The 21,794-nt window shown below is 37.1% G+C and overlaps 1 protein-coding gene across 1 annotated transcript; it reads right to left on the reverse strand.

Moving 5' to 3' along the window:
* Positions 1 to 16,702: 16,702 nt before the first annotated feature.
* On the reverse strand, positions 16,703 to 21,794 carry LOC147066494 (eukaryotic translation initiation factor 3 subunit H). Its single transcript, XM_085956094.1, has 5 exons — positions 21,650 to 21,794; positions 21,211 to 21,431; positions 20,278 to 20,437; positions 18,744 to 18,948; positions 16,703 to 17,329 (listed from the first exon to the last, which is right to left on the reverse strand). The coding sequence occupies exons 1-5, from the start codon at positions 21,728 to 21,730 to the stop codon at positions 16,977 to 16,979; spliced, it is 1,020 nt and encodes a 339-aa protein (XP_085812220.1). The 5' UTR covers positions 21,731 to 21,794; the 3' UTR covers positions 16,703 to 16,976.

Genomic DNA, 21,794 nt, shown 5'->3' on the forward strand with positions numbered 1-21,794 from the left:
AAAAAAGTTCATTCCAGCAAGAAGTACGACTGAGACAATAAATAAATAAAATAATTTTAATTTAAGCTGCGGCAGACCTTCTGCATTCGTTTTTGTACATACTTTTAATAGGAAATTAAACAATTTTTGGTGGTTAAATTTGTTTCTTTGCCGTCTTCCGTTCCTGTTCCGGTTTAGAGTGTCGCCAATTATGGTAAGCCTAATAATATCTATAATGTTGATCATGGCCCCCACAAGAGGGGGGCTGACAGGGCTCTAGCTTGGGGGCCCGGGCTCAGGAGGGGCCCGGCGTGGTGGGTCAACCAGATAAGTGAAATAAACACACATCACAAATTTACCCTAATAGTAAAAAGGTCACCTGCAGTGTTAAAATGTTAGTGTTGATTATGGTTTTAAAACATCTAGTTATGCGATGCATTTTTTGATGTGTGTCGATACTCAAAAAATCAATAATTTAAGTGGATGTACCTATTTAAAAAAATACTAAAAATCGCTAAACATATACTAAATAGGTCGGTACTATTATTAAATTTATCTCGAACACCATTTCGAAAAAGTTTCTGTAGGTAGAGTGTAGAGCGCTATACTGCCTTTAATATTAATGATAGGTATAGGGCCTACCAAAGATCCTGGCATGGGGGCCCGTTTCATGGTGGGGGGCCATTATGTTGATACAAATGAAATGCACACAGAGATTCTAAATTCAAAATATTTTTCATCTGGGTTTAGTGCTTCACCGCTCGTTAAAGTATTTTGTGCATTTTTTCCTATGCTTGCCGAAAGTAAGAAAATCAACATACCTAAATCTGTCTAATAAAAGTTATGGAAGCAATATTAATTATTTCTATTGGGAATCAGATGATTTCACTTTCACACATTCAGATAATTAAATTGGATTATTTTAATAGATAGAGAAGTAAAAGCATTTTATTATTGTATGTACTAGGTAGGTACTTAGAGAAAGGACAGATGCTTCTGGTATTGCAGCCAGGACGAAATCACTTTGGAATGGTGTAAGTGTCATTTGAAAGAAATTATACCAACACCTAAATGAGCCGCCCGCACTACCAGAAGATATCATTACCTACCTAGACGTAGGATGCTGGCCATGGCCCCCATATCCTGAAGCGGGCCCCCAGGCTAAGATGTTTGGCGGGCCCCCTATCTATCGCTAAGGTTAAGAGCCGTGTAATGTGCTACAATAGTGATCCCCAAATGGTATTCTGTGGAACTGCAGGGTTCTGGCATTTTTTAATAAATCAACTTGAATTGTCGGCACGGTATCATATTGTGAAGAAATGATCGCGACCCCCTTTTGTGATAGCCAAGTAACATCCGGCCTTTCGCGGATTTCGCGGAAAGCGCGAATTTGTAGTGTGTGTTTATCTCGCTTAAGTGATTCGCCACGCCGGGCCCCTTCTAAGCCCGGGACCCCAGGCTAGAGCCCTGTCAGACCCCCCCTTATGGGGGGCATGATGCTGGCACCTAGTAAGTGGTGCCACCATTAAAATATCGTTGGCTTATAACGAAAATCAATTGTAACTGTAATAATTCGGGTTAATTATGTTCAAAGATTTCGACCATAAACAATTTGTAAAATAAGAAAACTGTTTTTTATACTTACTTACCTACTTACTTACAAATAAAATGTGCATAATAAAATGCACTACCTATATTGGTTTTTACTAAAAATGTAAAGAGGAATAAATTAAAAGGGATGTAATATGTAGTATTACGAATTGTTAAAGTTTTTTTTCAAAACAAAAACATTTCTAACGAATATATACTTTAATCTTTTAACCCCATTAAAAACATAGCGTTGCTTTCGGTAATAAACTACGATATTATTCAGTCTATTTTTTGTGTGAATAAAACTTTATTCAAGAGTTTACAGTTTGTTCTCCGTGGTAGACAATATATTACCTAATTCTAAAATAGTAATAGTCTTTATTCATAGGTACCACTGTTTTCCACATAATATAATTATTGTCAGAATCATAATGGTAATTTAATGTGTTATATTTTTTTTTTAATTAATTATCAGTGTATTACCTATGAAGAAAATGTGTAACTAGTTTGTTAGTACAGAGAAGTTAAAGTCCCTCCACCAAACCCGCCCCGTACCACCCTCGGTCTTAATCGAGAGTATCACGGGACCCATCAATTGGTGACGTGAAGCATCTAAGAATTGGCCTGGGAGTGTCCTGGGAGAAGATGCCCAAGACTTAGATTGCTACGCTCAAAGTGAGCTCTGACTGAGTTTACTGAGTTTACTCTAATGCAAAGTGCCAGGGAGAGAAAAAGCACATGGAAATTACTAAAAAGAAAATGAACCTACTTGTTTATTAAATTAAAGAACGAAGCTAATCATACAGGCAGCAAAATTTATGTGAAGAGATCTTAACGCCCGTAGTAAGACGCCGCAATTTTTTTGAAAGCAAGATAATTGGCCTTAGTAGCAACCAGGTCGGACGGGCCGATGGGTCCAACAGCTGGTTGGACCGACCTGAGCATTTCCTCCCGTTCGGAGCACATACTCAGACACTCCCATAGGATGTGGTTGGCATCCTGTATTTCCCCTCCGCATGGACATGTCGGACGGCTTGCAAGTCCAAGCTCGAAGAGCTTGCCAGCGAATCCACCATGACCAGTCACAAATTGACTGGTGTAATGGTCTGGAGTCAGGTATTTGGTTATCTCCATTCGCCACTGTATGTCTGGAAAAAACGTATATGTGTGCCGGCCCTTGGTCGATTCGTTCCACTTTCGCTGCCAGGTCTTAAAGGCCGCATCGAGCGAAATGAGTCTAATTCTGCGCCTCAATAATGCTACTCCTTCGCCAGCTAGCCGAGGGGGGGGGGGACGAGGTGAAAATCACCAACGTCGGCCTCCTTGCCCTTGAGGAGCAATATTGAAGCGCCGCTGACCTGAATGTGCAGGTCAAGTGGAAGAATGCCGGCCAGGACCGGGAGCGCGTCAGTTGAGGTAGTACGGTAGGCCTTGGTAATGGACAGGAGCGCGATGCGCTGTACTCTTAAAAGAGAGATTCTAAGTTTGACACTTTTGGGAATGCGCGGGCACCAAGCACTGGCGGCATAAGCCGCGATACCCATAAAAATGGCGCCGTAGGCGATCTTGAGCGCCCTTACTTTTAAGCCCCATCCTTCACCAGCCATGCGGCCGATCCTATGGAAGGCCACCCCAGCCTTGTGGACTTGGGTTTCTGCATGGTGTAGGAAATTTAACATTGTGTCCATTTTGACGCCTAGATAAGTGACGATCTTCGACACTTTCACTCTCGTGTCACCGAATCGGACTGTGGGTAGTCCCGAACAGCTAAGACGTCTCGGTCCTTTGAGGACAATGGCTTCTGTCTTGGAAGGTGCGAATGATAGTCTAGTTAATCTACCCCATGCCTCAATTGATGCTAAGGCTTCGCCAACGGTGCTCTCAATCTTCGCCCTGCTGTCGGCCTGGACCAGCAGCAGCGCATCGTCTGCGTAAGCGATGACAGTACAGTCGGTTGGAAGCGGAATTCTAAGGAGATCGTCGAAGAGTACGTTCCAGAGAAGGGGCCCGAGGACTGAGCCCTGGGGACATCCCATGCTGGTGTTCCTCTCTATTGTGGTTGATCCAACTCGAAACTCGATCGATCTATTTTTGAAATAACTTTGAATTGACGCGAACAAATTTCCTGGTAGTCTCTTTAGCCGGAGCTTTTGAAGTATAAGAGGCCAGGATGCACTATCAAACGCACCTGCAATGTCCAGGAAAACTCCTAGGACGTATTTACGGCGGGAATTTTCAGCAATGGCAATCACATTCCTTATGGCGTCGACTGTTGATTTGCCTCTTCTGAATCCAAATTGTTTATCGGAAAGCGGCGAGTGTGTCTCCAGGTGGGCTTCAATCCTGCGGCACAGTAGCTTCTCCAGCACTTTGCCCAGAGCGGGCAGAAGTGTTAGAGGGCGGTAGGCTTTGGGGCTAGACGGTTCTCGGCTGCCAGCTTTGGGGATTACCTTAAGTAAGCCCCTCTTCCAGCAGTCGGGGAACGTGCCGCTCCTGATGCAGTCACTGAAGAGGGCTGTAATCTCTGGCGCGGCGATGGCCCATGTGCGTTTGACAAGTAAATTGTCAATGCAGTCCTGGCCTGGGGCTTTGCCAACAATCAACGTGCGTACGATGTGGTTGATCTCCTGTTCGGAAGGCAACGATGAGTGATCCGTGTCGATGGGAAGAGAAGCCTCGAAGCGGGCCATCCTCATGGCGTCATCATCCCTGGATACATCATCCAGGGGGGTGAGAGCCTCGAGTAGGACCGCAGCCGTTTCAGACTCAGTACTGGTGAATCCGTCACCCGGTTTCTCGATACCGCACAAGAGGCTCGTCGGTCTGAGTCCCAGCCTCAATGCGCGGTATGGAGGACTCCAGGGGTCCGAACCTCCCTCGACGGTGACGAAGTTACGCCAGTAGTCTTTCTTGGCTTGAGTGATTGCTTTCTTGTATTCCATTCGGGTGGATTTGGCCAAGGTTGCAAGGGGATCGATGGAGGCAGGTGGCTGCTTGCGCAGACGTGCACGTATAACCACCACGCTGCCTCCTCCGGGAAAGCTTATATCCGCGCACGTGACTAGCTCAGTTGACAGGTGCAAGAGCGACAGCACGCCAAGGCGGGGGTCAAGAGCGAATACACAGTTAGTACAATGTGTACTGCAGAGAACTGCAATTGTTTGAATAAATTTATTGATACAAAAATAAGCTATAATAAAAATAGTATAATTTGATGCAGCAATGCAACACCATGTAATTAAGGGAAATGTTGAAGAGTTAATTTATTATTGTAACAAAATTATACTTTCGGCATTAATTATTAGAAAAAAAATATAGCCTCAAATCTTGATACACAATCTTTAAAATGAAAAATAAATATACACTACAATATAAATAGTAGCAATGTAATGTTAATAATAACAATGTAGAATGTTATGATAGTTATACGAATGGATTGTGTTGCAACTTCCGTCACACGCTAAACGCGTTACATTGGCATCACACGCCAAATGCGTTACATCGGCGCGCGCAACTTTGTCACACGCCAAAAATACACTCTGATCTGATTTTCCAAACGCGCCAAAAGAAGTATTACTTCAAAAATATGTATACAGGACATAGCCTGTCTCACTACACTTTTCAGTTTATAATTAATTTGTACATTTAGATACTTTCTTCAAATACCCACATGGCCCTACAATTTTATTGCCGGTCACTTACCTGTGTTTTGTATTAGGTATATTATTACAATACCATCAATAATTAGTCACAGGTATCGATTGAACATATACCCACTGTGTTGTGTATAAATTATTAGACCCTGATTCTGAGAAGAGGGAAAGACAGGGAGATGACTTTCCTTTCGACGCGGTCTCTAGGACCGAGAGTGGCGTGATGGGTCTATTAGACATTTTAAAGCATCACAATGTGTGTAAATGGAAATTGGAAATCACGCTTTGCTCTGATAATGGGCAATGATCCAAATTCGATAGTAGGTACCTAAGTACCTAAGTAAAAGGTAGCCGTAGGCATTAGGCACTTTTATTTTCAATTTGATTTTTAATGTGTGTTATTTCACTGAATACTTTGTAACTGATATAGTGCCGAACTGATTACTGGTTATATTATTGTAGAAAATATACCACTCAGCGTTACAAGGGTGACACACTTTAATGTGTATGTTTTTTTGTCAAAACAAAACAACGTATAGGAAACGATTGTCAGCATTTCCTCAATCATAACTAGATCAGTAGGGTATATTATGATTTGTTTAATTGCGACAATGTCTCTTGTGTATGAACTGCATTTGTGCAAATAGCAAGGACAATCCATAAATCATCGATCCACTCGAGTTCGTCACTCGGCACACTACTCATCTAGAGTCCAGTCTCTCGGTTATATTAACATCTCACGCAAACTTTTGATCTCCGAACCTTCTCCAGACCCTATCATCCCCAAAATTATTATGACATTACCACTTCGTAAGAACAAGTGAGGATATTTATGGTTTAGTTTAGAAAGATAGGTGCCATATTTTGAATAACTCCTAAACTTATTTCCAGATGACGATGAACATATTTTATATTTATGTCGAGGTGATTTGGACTAGTTGGACTAAAGAATAATAATTGATCTCGTTTCGCCTAAGATATGTTGTATCCTTATCCCGATGGGCCGTCTAATCAACCCCTATGGTAAAACCCCGGGATGGTGAAACGCGTGTCACTAAGTAGGCAGATCATGCATTGCTTATTGGTGGCAAGTGAAGGAACGAACACGAATATTACAGCTTTTGAGAGCAGTGGTGGTTTTGCATGAAGCAGATTATTTAGAAAGTCCTGACATCTTAGTTTAAAAAAAACATTAAAAATTCTGATAAACCATCCTATTATTCCTATTTTGTATTGTAACACGCAAAGGCGGCTTCTTGCATGGAATAACAAACCCAAAAATGTCAGCGCCTCAGGCTTCCACGTTCCTAAAAACATCACTGTGTGAGAATACGTTTTGTGGAAATGCTTTAATACTCAGTAGAAGTCGGTAAGTACCCAACAAATTTTCATATTCTAATGGATTTAAGTTTTGTACCTACTATTCCATTTGAGTAGTATTTTTGCGACCCGGGTTTCCAAAAAATGACTCAATTGGAATAGTAAAAAACTTAAATCCATTAGAATTTAAATTCAAATTCCATCAAGTACCTTCCGTAGATTTCATATAATTTGAGACTAAACATGAAAGAGGGTGGTATTATTATATTATTATTTTAATGTCAGTGACCTAGTGTTTCTTTAAAATAACTTAAATTGTGGATATCTTTACCTAATGGTTGCATTTTGACCGCTTAAAAATACTATATAACGTAAAAAAATAGAAAATTATATTTTAATTCTGAGCGTCTAGTGCGAGCACTTTGGGCGAGCACTAGCGAAATGGTCTATGACCTCGAACATTTGTAGACGAATGCGTTCGCTCGCCCACAAACCAAACGCACGGCACGCGGCTTCATTTAGCAATGCAACGGGTGGCGTCTAGATGTATCTATGGGGGTGGCATTCTAAGTCTGCCTAAGGGCAGCACTTTGCCTAGAGGGACTTCACTGAAGTGACAATAGTGACAATATGTAGACCATATTTGTGTGACACGCTAGTAAAGATCGAATTTTGTTTGCAAGAGATTGGTAGTTTTAATAGGTACCTACTTAATACATCTAAAGTGTACAGACTTCTTTATATTTATTTCATCTGGAAACAACAGCGCATTGATAATGATTTAACTGAAGCATGTGACATATTTCTCTAAGCCGGCTCTCACAGCTAAACTCATCCGACTGCAACACGTTGAATATATCGACGTGATTTTGTCGGAATTCACAAAACACATGTAACTAAATCTATCGCCGCATACCGCACAGTTGCAACCTTTTAGTTTGAAAAAAAAACAGCTCGAGTCACATGCAACTATTTTCACCCGACATGCAGCGCAGATATAATCCCAAAATGTCGCACTTTGTCATTCATGTTGGCTTGCCGTGTGACGTCACTGTCCTCGCACTGCGTTGTCTATACGCACATAAGAAAGTCGCATGTTTCGCTCAGTTTTGATTTATGACTATTATCCCAGTCGAGACAATTTTCAATGTGCGACTGGGTTAAAAACTGCGTCTACAATATTACCATTATCTTGGAAAAGTCTTCAATTATAAACTGCGAATAAATAAATAAATTTACTTACATCCAATGACATTATTAATGGACAACGCACTCAGTACAGTAGGTAACAAGTAAATTCGCGCATAGCGACATTCGCACATGTATAGGTAGACGTCACGCAATTTCCATTATGCGATATCACGCATCGGGAATTTATAGCAATATCACATTTATTGTAATGGCGTTATAACAGTGTTTCTAGTGTCAATGTTCATTTGAGCGAACTCGTTCGAACCGAACCATTTGGCACACCCGACAAAAAGCATCGGGAATTTATAGCAATATCACCTTTATTGTGAAGGCGTTAGAACAGATTGTGCCATTCGGCAGACCCGACTAAAAAGTAAGTGTCATTTTTTTCCAGATGCTTCGTCCATATTATTGTCATTGCTTACATCAGACTAAATTGTAAAAAAATATTTATGTATTTTCAGTGTATTTACCCAATCTTTTTTTTGTAAATTTACAGTAAGCCACTCTATAAAAATGTAAGTATTAGCTAAAGGAGAACTCAGAAATAATGGGAACTGAAATACATAACGGGTAAGGCAATAGCAGGTAACCGACTCGAGTAAGAAAGAATCCGGGTTAAACATCCACACGTGTCAAGAATACGTTTTACGTCGAATACTGAAAACTGCTCTCGGTTTATGCATTTACGCTCATTTAATGTTGGTGTAGTACACACACTATTTTGCACGTGCATAATGCGTGCTTCATTTTCGTAGGACACTCACACATTCAAAACCCGGCATCAACATGCGGCGTATTGAATATAGCCTATCGGTATTCTATTTATTATATGTTCTATGGAGTATACACTGTCTAAATACTAAAAACTAACGTGTGGCATGTTATATTTGCACTTTCCCCTATCTATTGTTTATCTCAACGGCAGTCGTAAAAAGTCGGCAAAAGGGTGCATTTACATGACCATTAAAAATATAGCCAGCACCCGAATATAGACATTGTCGGTGACCGCGAACTACAAAGAAATCAAATCAGTGGGTTGTCGAATTTTGAATTAAATTAATGCAGCTTGACCGAAAAACATCCAAGAATTTACCCCAGTCGTGCTGGGTCGCGAAACAAAGAGTTTTTTTGCTAATTTCATCGGAAACAGGGTGGTCGTATCATGATATGACATTGAATCCCCTAACGATATATAAATAAATATTTCAATATAAATATACCAACCAGAAAAAAGGAGTCTTTGAAAGAAAAATAATCGGAGGCGATTTTCTTTAACACAGATAACGGAATCGATTTATCAAAAAAATTAAAAGGTGCGTCGATACTGTTAAAACCAGTCATCAATTTACTAAATTAAAGCTATACTTTAGTTGAGGTATGGTCTAAAGAGATCGTGACTAGGCGATGCGCGGATTGTGCAAATTTCGTGTCAAACGTAATATAATTTGTGGACACCTCGACTATCGGTCTCCGATTGCCAACTAGTGAGAAATGCGAAAATGAGAAACGCGGATTGTGCAAATGACGCGTGCCGAACGAAATATAATGTGTCATAAAAATCCAACATGCGTCAATTTAATGTTATGTTTATTGATATATTACTAATGATAATGGTACGAGTATATTCATTGACATGTTTTCTTTTTTAAGTACATACGTAAAGTTTTTAGTCATCTTTACACGATTTAAGAATATTTTCATCCGACGCCATGACAAAACAAATCGACGTGCGGACACCTCGACTGTCCGTCTCCGATTGGCTAGATATTTCGTCGCACCTACTGTTGAAAATTATTTGCCGTTTCACTGAAGTACGCTCTTAAACCAACATAAATTGAGTATAAGATATTGCCCAAAGCATACATAAGAAAATCCCTTCAACCAACATCAAACGGGTCCATACGTAGCCACTCAAACATAATAATATACGTAAATAAATTTTAAAAAAAAGTAAATAAACATAAAAAACCAATTCGATAAAATTTATTGATAATTTTCATTTTAAATGTTCGGATCCGGACCCATCCCACCCAGGACAAAAAAAAACAAATTATTTAGATTTAGATGAATGGAATATTACTTACTTTTATTCTTTATCTGGATCTCGTGACTGAGGATCGTGACCCATGTGATTTGATTGTTGAACCGCCTTCTAAATGGTTGGTCTTACTCCTCTCGGCATTCTAGGACACGCAAGGGGAGTTCGTGAGATAAATGTAAAAATCAGATGTGGCCGCCGTAAAAAAATCAATAATGGATTATTGTGGATAATTTTTCGATATGAACCATTTGTATGCGTGTACTCCTGCGGATTCTAATATTAATATGTATTGTACAAAAACCTAGTTATTTTCGAGTGTTACTGTAGACAGGTAGATACAATCATTAACGGGGCTTGATTTATGTTTGATAAACAATACGATAAATAAAAAGGTAAAAGTGTGGATTAAAATAATGGCAATGTCTCTCTATCTAAATATTTAATTAATTCATTATGTGCAAGCATGAAAAATAAATAATTACCAGTCATACATATTAACCACGCGCATTATATTATTTTATTGTCTTTTCGGTGAATTTTGTAAAGATGTGCTTTACGCAATTAAAAAAATACGCAAAGCACCTTATTTAAAATATCTATAAACCTACGTGACTAAAATTGCGAGCAAGATTCATAGGTAAGTAATATTTATTTAGTATTGGGGACACCAGTGGCGAAGGGTGGAGGTAGGATGTTAAGATCCTGCATAAATAGTGCATATTAAACTTTGTCAATAAAAATGTCAAAAAAATCAAAAAAAAATAAAGTGAATTAAGAATACAGACTACGGATGGCGACTGCCTAACCAAACCATAATAGATAAAAATATTGTTCTATCTATAAAATATCTAAAACCATGTTTGATTTTATGGCATAATTTTAGATATTTTATAGATATACCTACAACTACTTTTGACTATTATTTAACTACGGCTTAGTTTACATAAGGTTTAATTAATTTAAAAACTAACCATTACTATGTATCTGCAAATTGTAGTATTAGTTCAATGAAAACAAATAAGTATGACTGACAAAGTTTAGTGTGCACAATTAATGTCGGATATTAACAGCCTACCTCCAACCTTCACCACTGGGGGACTCTTGAACTAATGAACCATAAACTATTTTTTAACGGAAGCCCTTACAAAATTCCCTTTTTTAAATTCGTTAGCGGCAAAGCCACAAACCGTTATTAGCATAAAACAAAACGTTCAGTGTTATATTATAAAGTTATGTAATTTAATTATTTATGACTATTATTAACTCCTGAGCAACAAAAGGTTGTACACTTTCGTCAAGTTTTGGTATTGTGGGGATGATTAAACCAACATCGACATATTGAAAACATAATGCAGCTTTGTGACGGCTGCCTCAATTTCACGGTCACACACTATGGAGCAACTAGAATCGGTGTAGACAATTTGATTTCAGGCTTTTTTTCATCCGAGGGGTTGAATGATATAATTTGCTATAATTCTTGGAAAATAGTCCTTTCAGGATGGAGTAGACCTCTAAAAGGGACCGTACAGAATGAGAATTGAATAAGAATTCTTAGAAATTTAACGCTACTAAAGTGGACAGGATTCCTTGTTTCTTTCACAATTAAAATCCCAACTGGGTATCTGCATTTTTTTGTTTAAAAAAGGCACGATCCAACTAGATTGTCACCTAAAGTAAAATATATTCCAATCAAAAAGATTCAATGAAAAAAATATAAACAACTTCCTAGCTTCTAACTATTCACTGCATGAAAATTATTTATAGAAATTCGAAACGTTTTTTGTTCATATACCTATCAGTATAACGAGGTATGGAGAGGTGCATGATGGGCATAACGCGAAAGGACAACAATATGAATGAATGGATAAGGAAGCAGACAAGGATTTGCGATGTGATAGAGTTCGTTATAAGCCTCAAATGGAGATGGGCTGGACACATAGCCGAAGAAGAGACAATCGTTGGACAAGTTTAGTCATTCAGTGGTATCCTAGATGTACAAAACGTCCGCACGGTGGACCTAGAGACCGCTGGATCGATTAAGTTCTGCGGAAGTACGTGGCAACGCAACGCACAGGACCGAGAAGTGGAATCAGCTTGGAGAGGCCTTTATCCAGCAGTGGATATATTCAGGCTGATTATGATGATGACGTATACCTTAAGTGCTTAAGTAATAAGATAGATATGTGACAGCCAGTCGCCATGGACAAAGGTTTTGAAGCCGGGTTATCTTTCTTACTTAGTTACTTTGTATCGGTTAAGGTTAGGCTATACAATGCAAGGAACACAAAGCATGCCGACTCTCCTCAAATATTGAATACGCATCTCGTTTACGTGACAAACTTTTAATGCATCCTATTATAATGCAGACATAACCATTGAAAATAGCATATTATTTTTTAACACATGTTTAAGAGCGCGATGCAGAATCATACTTAGGTGTACGCGTAAGTCCCTAAGATAGGTGCCGATTTCGAAGACGAGTTCAGTGAGAAAAACATAATATAATAATTCTTATTAGAACGCTTAAGTGGAAGAGAGAAAGAACATGTGACGTGTTTTTCTTGTTGGAACGGCTGCTTAACATCAACGGTTCTGCATTGCACTCTAGGTGTATTCCATATATTTTTTCCACCATGGCGGGCCGTCCAGCTAAGTGAAATGAATAGAAAAAAGCGACTTTATAACGTATTTTTCTAAAAAAAATACCACACTAAGTACCATTATTTGACATTGGTTTGAAACATAATTATGGTTTCATTATTATGATTAATGGATATCGCAAATAACAATATTATTTATTTAAAAAAACTTCACAAAAATTTTACGGACATCGATTCAAATTCTTTTTATGTAGATACCTACCACACCACAAAACGAAAGACAATAATATTAAGAATGGCTTTGTATCATCGGTTTCCAGCCCATGGCTCGGATAATTTATAAGGGGTCACGAACTATTCTTAAATTATTATACAATTATACACAATAATTAATATGTATGTACTTACCGCGAATAGTTAAAAATAGTCGTCCGCACAATACGTATTTTTTATTATCGTGTGTCGATAATTAACCACTTGTAATCCAATTCAACGTTTATGATGGATAAACACACATTATGAACTTCTGTAATTTTTGGTGTAATCGGGAAATTTTAGCCATGTGTGGGAAATTCTATAAATCAATAAATCTTATCTGAGAAAACCTTTTTGACGACATCTTTTAGTGAGGTATAATAGAGTTGGGTTTAGGGAATTTCCCGACGGGAATTCTCGAGAAATTTTCGGAATTTTCCATCCCGAATCTCGAGAATTGAAATTTTTAACATTTCGGGAAATCCCGGATCTCGAGAATATTTTCTCGGGATTTCTTTATTATCAAATATTAATTGAAAAAACGACTATCTATATGAAATAAGTGGACAGAAAACACAAAACGTTCAAGGACTGATCGGGGCATTTAACACAATCCAACGTCGACTCAAAATGAGCGCAATTTTTGCAACATCAGTGAATTTTGTGTCTCAAAAGTGTACGCGATTGTCAGACGCCGCGATTGAGTCTGTGTTTTTTGAAATTCTATTTTAATAAGTAATGTTTTGAATTATTTTTGTTTTCCTACTTCTATTTTGTTTTTCTTTTTACATAAATAAAAAAATCATATTTTTGGAATTTCTGTTATTACACTGATTTTAGGATTTTTTTTTAAATTTCCCGAGAATTCTTTTCTGGAAATCCCGAATCTCGAGTATTCAGAATTTCATCATTTCGGGAAATCCCGAATCTCGAGATTTCCTCGGGAAATACGCAACTAGGTATAACGCGAAATCTTTCTTGTGTGCTTCCTTGTTCATTCTTTCTCCTGTATCTAACCATACGAACTATACAAGTATCTTTTCCACCTTTGCTTTTCTGTTTTATCTTATCTTATTCGCAGGTTTATAGTTTTCGCACTCTAATAAAAATACCTATTTATGCTAATGTGGCCGAGAGGTTGTAGATTACTTGTCTACTATAAAAAAGGGCAGCAATTAATGCTTTTTATGATGAGTGGTGACAACTCAATAGTTCTAGTAAAATAATTTTAAAAAAAAAACGCTAAAACTAGACGGAATTCCCTTAATTTTTCCATGCGAAACTCCTGTTGTGAAATGCTGCTATGGAGCATCACACTGCCCTTAACCTTAGAGATAGGTATGGGAGCCTGCGAAAAAACTTGACCTGGAGGTCCGCTTCAGGATGTGAGGGTCATGTTCTCCAGACTTGAGTAGATCAGTATCCTGTTATATCACACATTGGGTCTATTCTATACTTATCGACCACTAACGTGATAAATATTATTAAACTTAGGGTAGGTTTGTATCAAAGTATTAGCACTTATTGTAACAATTATAATAAGACATTTGTAATTGTTGCAATAAATGCTATATTTTAACAGCACCTCTCTTGCTGCTGTTAAAATTTAGCACTTATTGCAGCAATTACAAACATCTTATCACCCCAATTTTTTTTTTAAATTACTGATTACATAACAATTTAAGTAGGTACATGAAATTCTGTACCCAATCAAGATGGCATTTTTCTTGCCTATTTATCAGCAAATCAGTCATAATCATTCAAAATTTAAACTCCTAACTTTTACAGTAACAGAAAAATTGATAAACAGCAAAATACTGGCAGATTTTATTAGTCCAAAAGTATTGTTTTGTACTGCATCTTCCTTAATATAAACTTTTTTGCAACTTAATTTAGTTTTTAAATAATAACTTCATTAGAAGCATGTCACACTAGATTATTCTATGATTCTACTGCATAAGGGCCTCACGTTTTAAATGCTTATTCAGATATCTGATTACAATTTAAATTGGTAATTGTGTCGCAGATGTGACCATGAGCATTTATATTTTTTTTTGCGAAAACAGTTTATTCCATGTAGACAATTATAATAAATATTTTTTTCTGTCGGCGCATCGGTTTTTCTATCCAATAATCGTTAATTGAAAATTTGAAATTTTCATACATTTTGATACACCATTATCACAAACTAAGATTATTTATGAGGTAATATTAGGTTAGGTTTGGTTTAGTCTAAAAAGAAAGTTGTAAAATCTCATGGCCACCTCTGCGGCACATTTACCTTTAAATTCAACGTTAATGTACTGTTTTATTATTTCTTTGTTTATTTTTCTTACAACACCCGAAGTCAGGCGAGGCCCGATTGAGCACAATCGATCCAATCGCCCTAAGACAGGGCCTAATGCTGTATGTAAATAGTAGCTTCTACTTTCCTGCAGCCCTATTTTATCCTGTTTACTGTTAACATGTTGTTAAGCATCCGCAGATGCACTTATAAGGTGTATGCCCATTATTTAATACTATGATATTTCACGAGCGCAAGTGAACACCTAATAGAATATTATTAAGCTGGGTTAGAATTTGAAAAATTAACAGAGATAACGATAATGTAAAGCTTTTAGTGAGTTTTACTATTGGAACAATGATTATATGTAGTGTATTCAATATAACTGTCACATATAAATTAGACTTTAGCAGTTTATATTTAGATAACTATGTAATAGCATTGTCACAATGACTTCAAGCAATGGGAAATTACCTTGACTAACTATTATATCTCTAGTAATCATGATGGCTGATCGAACGAATGGTGGCCAACCTCTTATAGATATCTCAGGGGCAATATCTTAAGTATACGAAACTGCTAAGAACCCTTTTCCAAAAATATTGTAGCAGTTGACCAAGCGTTAATTTTGATGCTCAGTTGTGGAATGATCATGACATAAAAAGTACATATTAAGTTAAAATGAGGGACTTAGAAACAAAACTTATTATTATTAATTTTGGCAAGCGAGAATCTCCAAGCGAATCAGTTAAGATTGATAGATGGCTATATTTCAACTAGCTCAGGCGGATAAGGACTCGCCGTAAATGAAAATACTGGGTCAATAGTTGGCTTTGTGAAGAACAGCGCGATCGGCATGGTGTTACAAATAACCTTATTAAAGAACTAAGCCTAATTAAGTGTATTAATTCAATGAGGCGTGAGTCTTGAAAGTGTAAAGAGATGTGTGACATTTGACTACCGAATCCAGAATTGCGCCAATAGCCATCCATGGTGACACGACTCGCAAAGCGGGCGATTACTTTGGATACTATCGCACGTGCTCGGCAATCTTTGGTAGGTGAATCGTGCCCGTGAAATAGAAATTGTTCCAATTTGCTCACGATCGTTCATAATTCCAGTAAAGTGATTTTTAACCATAAATAATAGATTTTCGCAATCGTGGCAGACGATCGGGCCAGACGGAATCTGCCAATGTAATTTGAGCAAAATAATTTCTGATAAAAGTATGTATAAGTACTTATAATATATAACATTATATAATATTTTTTTTAAATCATACCTATAGAGACAGAGACAAAGAGAACTTTGTTATTGACTTGCCAACATTTTACAAAATGGAAATTTCCGCTTTTGTTTTAAGAGCCCACAAATGGTCACTTGTATTAGTGTCAAAATGATAATTATGAAAAGAGTAAAGGAAATTATGGTGTAATTATATTATATACATTTTCAAATAACATTTAAAATGATTTTGGCTGCATACAGCTTATTTAAAGTTGATCTGTTTATCATTCTGTTGGCCATACTGGATCAAATCAGGGCCGCAATGAAGTGAATGCATAATTATAATAACTGTATATTAAACACACACTTTGATTTCATTGTAAATTTGAACATTGTTATATCATTATGCATTGATGGCCCGGGATTGTTAGATATTGTTGGCAATTCACAAACTTGTTTCTTGCGTTGGTATGAGAAAGTCAATTGCTTGTCACTCTAACTCTTTTATACTTCCATGGTGATGATGGCACAAGAAAAAGTATATGGAAATAAAACACCATTTTTAAAAATGAGAATCTATAATGTATTTACAAAATAGACACATTCACTTGAAGTTCAGAGTAGTAATTAATTTAAATGATATCTTCGAAGTTGTTTTAACAATAGAAAAATTCAAAAGTCTCATAAACATTGAACAGTTTTCCGCCACTGCTTACACATCACAAAATAATACTTGATCTTGAATCCGTAGCGTCAGATATCTTATACAAATCAATATTAAAAAACTTCGAAGACATGACTCGTATCCGACCGGCAAATGTGAGATATCCACTCTACGTGCCCTGCTTGGATTCCTTGGCCGATTGCAGCGCCTGAGTAATGTACAGCTTGGCGAGGCTCTGGGAGCAGAACTGCGAGATATGCTGGCTGTACGTGTTGATCTGGCCGGCGACAATCATGGGGTTGAGGCGGGCAGGCACCGGGAGGGGACGGAAGAGCTTATTGAGATCTTCATCAGGCAGTGGCGGCTCGTCTTTGGCGGCACGCGCCGCGTTCTCCTGCGCCCGCTTCTGCATGGCACGGTGCTTGTCCTGCTGCTGCCTGATCACCATCTGTTGGTAACGGTTGAATTTTATGGCTTCCTGGTTCAGCTCGTCCACACGGTCCATCAAGCTGCGGAGTTGACCTGGAAAAAATTCACAATCAAATTCAAAATCTAAGTACCTATGTAGACAAGTAAAATAAAAATGACAAGTTGTGAAAGCAAATCTGAGGATAGCGTCTCGCACGAGCGATAGCATAAATGCAGCCACACACTGTATAGGATTTTGTATACAACATGTTATCTCCACAAGCTCATTTTAACATTAATAGGAGAAAAAAATGGGTGTTCATATATTATACAAAAATGTAATAAATATAATATTATGTCTAATATGCAAAGAATTTGAATTCTAGTTAGGAGTCTTAAGCCGCATTTAGACCAAGCAAGTGAATGTTTGTTCTTCACCCACTCCAGCGAAATTCTCTTGACGTAAACGCTTTTTGTTGAGCGAGCATAAGAATTTCGCTGGAGTGAGGGTAGAACAAACATTCGATCGCTTGGTCTGAATGCGGCTTTATACGCATTCCATAGTAGGAATTTTGATGGCAGTCTGATTTTCGAATCGAACGATCTTACATGTGTGGTTGAATAGGTAACAAGCGCATTATTTCCTTCTATTGGAAGCTCCAAAAACAAAATGGTGGTTCGCATTCTTTGTTTACATAACCTACGGACGCATTTATCGGTGTTTTACTTGATTTACCATCGTAAAAATAGTGGTCGATGTATTGCTTTTCGCTGTCTACATAAAATTGATAAGGGAGTATCTTTCCACGGGTGTTATATGTGGCGAAATATTATTTTGAAATGTCTGCTTTCATATGGGCGTATACAATGTCAAATTGAAGTCGAATTTCATTGTACACTATACAATCTCAAGAATTCAAGGTTTGTTTTAGCAATATTGATACATAAAACCATGTATGTAATAAATTACTAATTGATTACTAATTGATTGAATCTGAATCTATAGTGGAATGCCATAATAGAAGTGTGAAGGTCTCTTCAAACGAACTTGGAATGCGTAGTTATTTGTAGCTAACTTAATCAGTAGACCAAAAATCCTTTTTTGTTTCAATTAGGCTCCATCTCTATGAAGACCAACATTTTTGATAACATGCAAATCTATTAAATGATTTGAAATATTTTTTTATTTGAAAAACCATTATTTACATAGTTGATTTAATTTCACTTTATCGATATTAAGTATAATATCAATAATATTATTAAATTCTACAAATTTAACATGGTTTTATAGTTGATAGCTATTTCACCATTATAAAGACCAAGATAATAATTATTACAGTATCACCAGCAGTACACAGTTCTTGAATACAATGCTTGATCTATTAACTCATACAGTGCTGACAACACGGCTGCCGTGTCGGCATTAGATGGCCATTAGATACTATTAGCATGAGTAGTAATTAACTGGTCCGCAGTATTACATAAATCTATTCTAAATTATTGTAATTTAAAATTAAATTTACATTACCTTCTAAAACGGAGGCAGTGCCCAAATCTAAAAATCTGCATCCATCCTCTTCAGGAACCATCTCAGCCAATTCCGACATCATTATGTTGGTCAGCGGAGAGTTCTTTATGACAATTGGGACTTCAACAAATAATGTCTCAAAGCCAATCTTCAAGTTTCTCAACGCCTCCGGAGTGAACTCTCCTTCTTTGTACATTGTGATTGCCTGCAGGTACAAAAATATTTTGAACATGGAAACCAGACAACGTAGTATGCAAGTAGTTAAAATAATTACTCTACGCAGAAACCATACTAAGTGGAGCTTGTATTAGGCGGTGCGGCGAAGTGTGGAATACACAAGGAGTTTACGAGCCATTACTCAAAGCAAACAAAAATCACACACTCCCGCACTGCCCAGATTTATATTTTCCGATATCTCCTTACACTGAAACAGTATATAAAGTTCATTCAATCAACATAATAACTCACTTTAATATCTGTAGTCTCATTATATCAGTGGCAAAGGGTGGAGGTAGGCTGTTAAAATCCGACAAAAATAGTGTCATACTTAATTGTTTTCATTGAATTAAGAGCACAAATTGCAGATGGTTAGTTTTTTAAAACTTCTATAAAACATCTAAAATTATGTATGATTTAATGGCATACTTTTGGATATTTTTTAGACAGACAAATATGTTTGACTATCTATGATGGCTTGGTTAAGCAGGGTTTAATTGAATTTTAAAAACTAACTAACACTTAGTTCAAACTTCCTAGTTCAAACAGCAAGTTCGGTACAGTTTGGTTATGAGGAATACAGCGGAAAACACATTTTGAAAATAGCCGATATACTGGATTATTTGTTAGGTTAACCTAACCAAACCTAACCCAACCTAACCTAAACTATCCCAAACTAACAAATAATCCAGTATATCGGATATTTTGTGTTTTCCGCTGTATTCCTCATAACCGAACTGTACCACAAGTTCTAGTCTTAGTTTAATGAAAATAAATACTGACAAAGTTTAGTGTGCACTATTTATGTCAGATCTTAACAGTCTACCTCCACCCTTCGCCACCGCATTGTATGTGGGTATTGTTACCTTTGTAATAATACATTGGTAAGATGTGTGATCCGATATAATATTGTGATCGTGATTAATTGACCTAAACTTAGGTTTTTGTTAGAATATTCATAACTTTTTATGGTGCCTACAGTGAAAAGGACGAGGCGAAAGTGATCAACTAACGGAAAACGCCACCTTACCGTGTTAGCAGACAGATGATTTAAAATGGAACTATGCCAGGTGTATTTTTGAAACTAGAGACGTGTTGTAACCTCGAGCCCTTTCATGATCATGTATTATAATTATCATATGTGCTTTGTCAAATAAAACAATAAATTCCTCTGAGGGATTTGAGTGTAAATTAAATGCCTGTTATCAATTACCACAACACACCTTCGAAACGAAATCATGACGAATAGTTAACTTTGTTATAAGCTAACCTAAGGAGAATGTTACAGTAAATAAGAGAAAATGATAGATCTATTTACCTGTGGCGTGAGACGATAAGCTTTTAACGTTAAAAAGCCTCTCGCTGATTTCTTGGTGTCGTAGATGACCACCACACTCTCATCAATTGACGTCTGGTAATGGTACTGAGATTCCAACAAGGGTAATCCTAAGAAGTTACCAACATCAGCACTCTGATACCTAAAAAATGATAATTTCAATAGTAAGTATTATAATAACACAGCCTCTAAAATCCAGATTGGAGTTCCTAAAGACATGAAACGCACTTAAAAAATAAATTGAGTACCACAATAGCTCAATCAAGTTAAGTAAAAACCTAAACAAAACAATTGAATTGAACTAAATTGGTACCAAATAATTTGGACTATAAATACAAGGAGTCTTATAATATGTTATTATTTCTGATGCCATTTGAAATTATTTAGCAAACGCAGAAGTAATTTGGTAAACTCCGCAAATATTAACATCCCTCAATTGCCATTCTCCTTTTCTTACACACAAATTGTGTGCCATTTTTTTAATGTTTATTGTGATTACTTGCTCGAGTGCAGTTATAAACAATTTTACAAAAACTTTACAACTAAATAATAATGCCGAAGTGTAGTGACAGATTGTCTTTTATACACCTTGCAAATTATTGGCAAAAAAATGAAGGTTTTTTCAACATGTTCGATTGGTACAATTTCTTAAAATTAGCTTTATTTTATAAACATAAAGTTTTCATCAACTCTATACCATCACAATGCTGACTTTTTAAATGTCTATTTGTATTACCACGCAAGAACTTACACAGTGGATATACAGATTTTTTTTAGAAAGAACACTGCATTCAGGATCATCAGTATGTACATCCCAACTAAATCCCATCACTGAACTTGTAAGATAAGATAGCTATTATGCAACCTTTAGAAGGTACATAAAGTAGCCGATTTTCTTGAAGAAGTGTAACATACCATCCAACATGGAAATGGTCCACATTAACGCGTCTCAGTCGCCTCATCATGTCCAACTGATATTCCTCTTCGTCCAAATTCTCATCACTATGCTTGGGGAATGGAAAACAGTTGGTAATTTCCAAACGGTCCTTTACGACAAGCCCCAAAAGAGCTCCCTGCGCGACCTCCATATTGCTGCATGATTCTTCATGACAGTGCTTCACAATTTTCATAACAGCCTGAAAAGATAATAATATACATAATTTAAACACTCTAATATTTAACCAACACAATCAAGATACATTATTACAATAACTAGTGTCAATTTAAAGTTAGACGCTTCGGCAAAACTCAAACGTCATCGGACAATTCAGTGGCTGAACTTTCTACGTCGCTATGGCTGTTTTACGTGAAATTTTCAAAGATGTTAAAACGTGTAAATACTTGAAACACTTACCAGTCCATCGGCTTGAACGTATGAGACCGTGGAGTCGGCTTCTGGAGCTCTACGAGCCGCAGTTGCACCACGATTCGCCATTTTTGAGGGAAAGAAAGACAGAATTTGACAACTAACCACACTTCGGCACACCAAGATTTGAAAT

This window comes from Rhyacophila brunnea, unplaced genomic scaffold (genome assembly GCF_057557595.1).
Source record: "Rhyacophila brunnea isolate RB1 unplaced genomic scaffold, BYU_Rbru_1.0 scaffold_5, whole genome shotgun sequence".
NCBI lineage: Eukaryota > Metazoa > Arthropoda > Insecta > Trichoptera > Rhyacophilidae > Rhyacophila > Rhyacophila brunnea.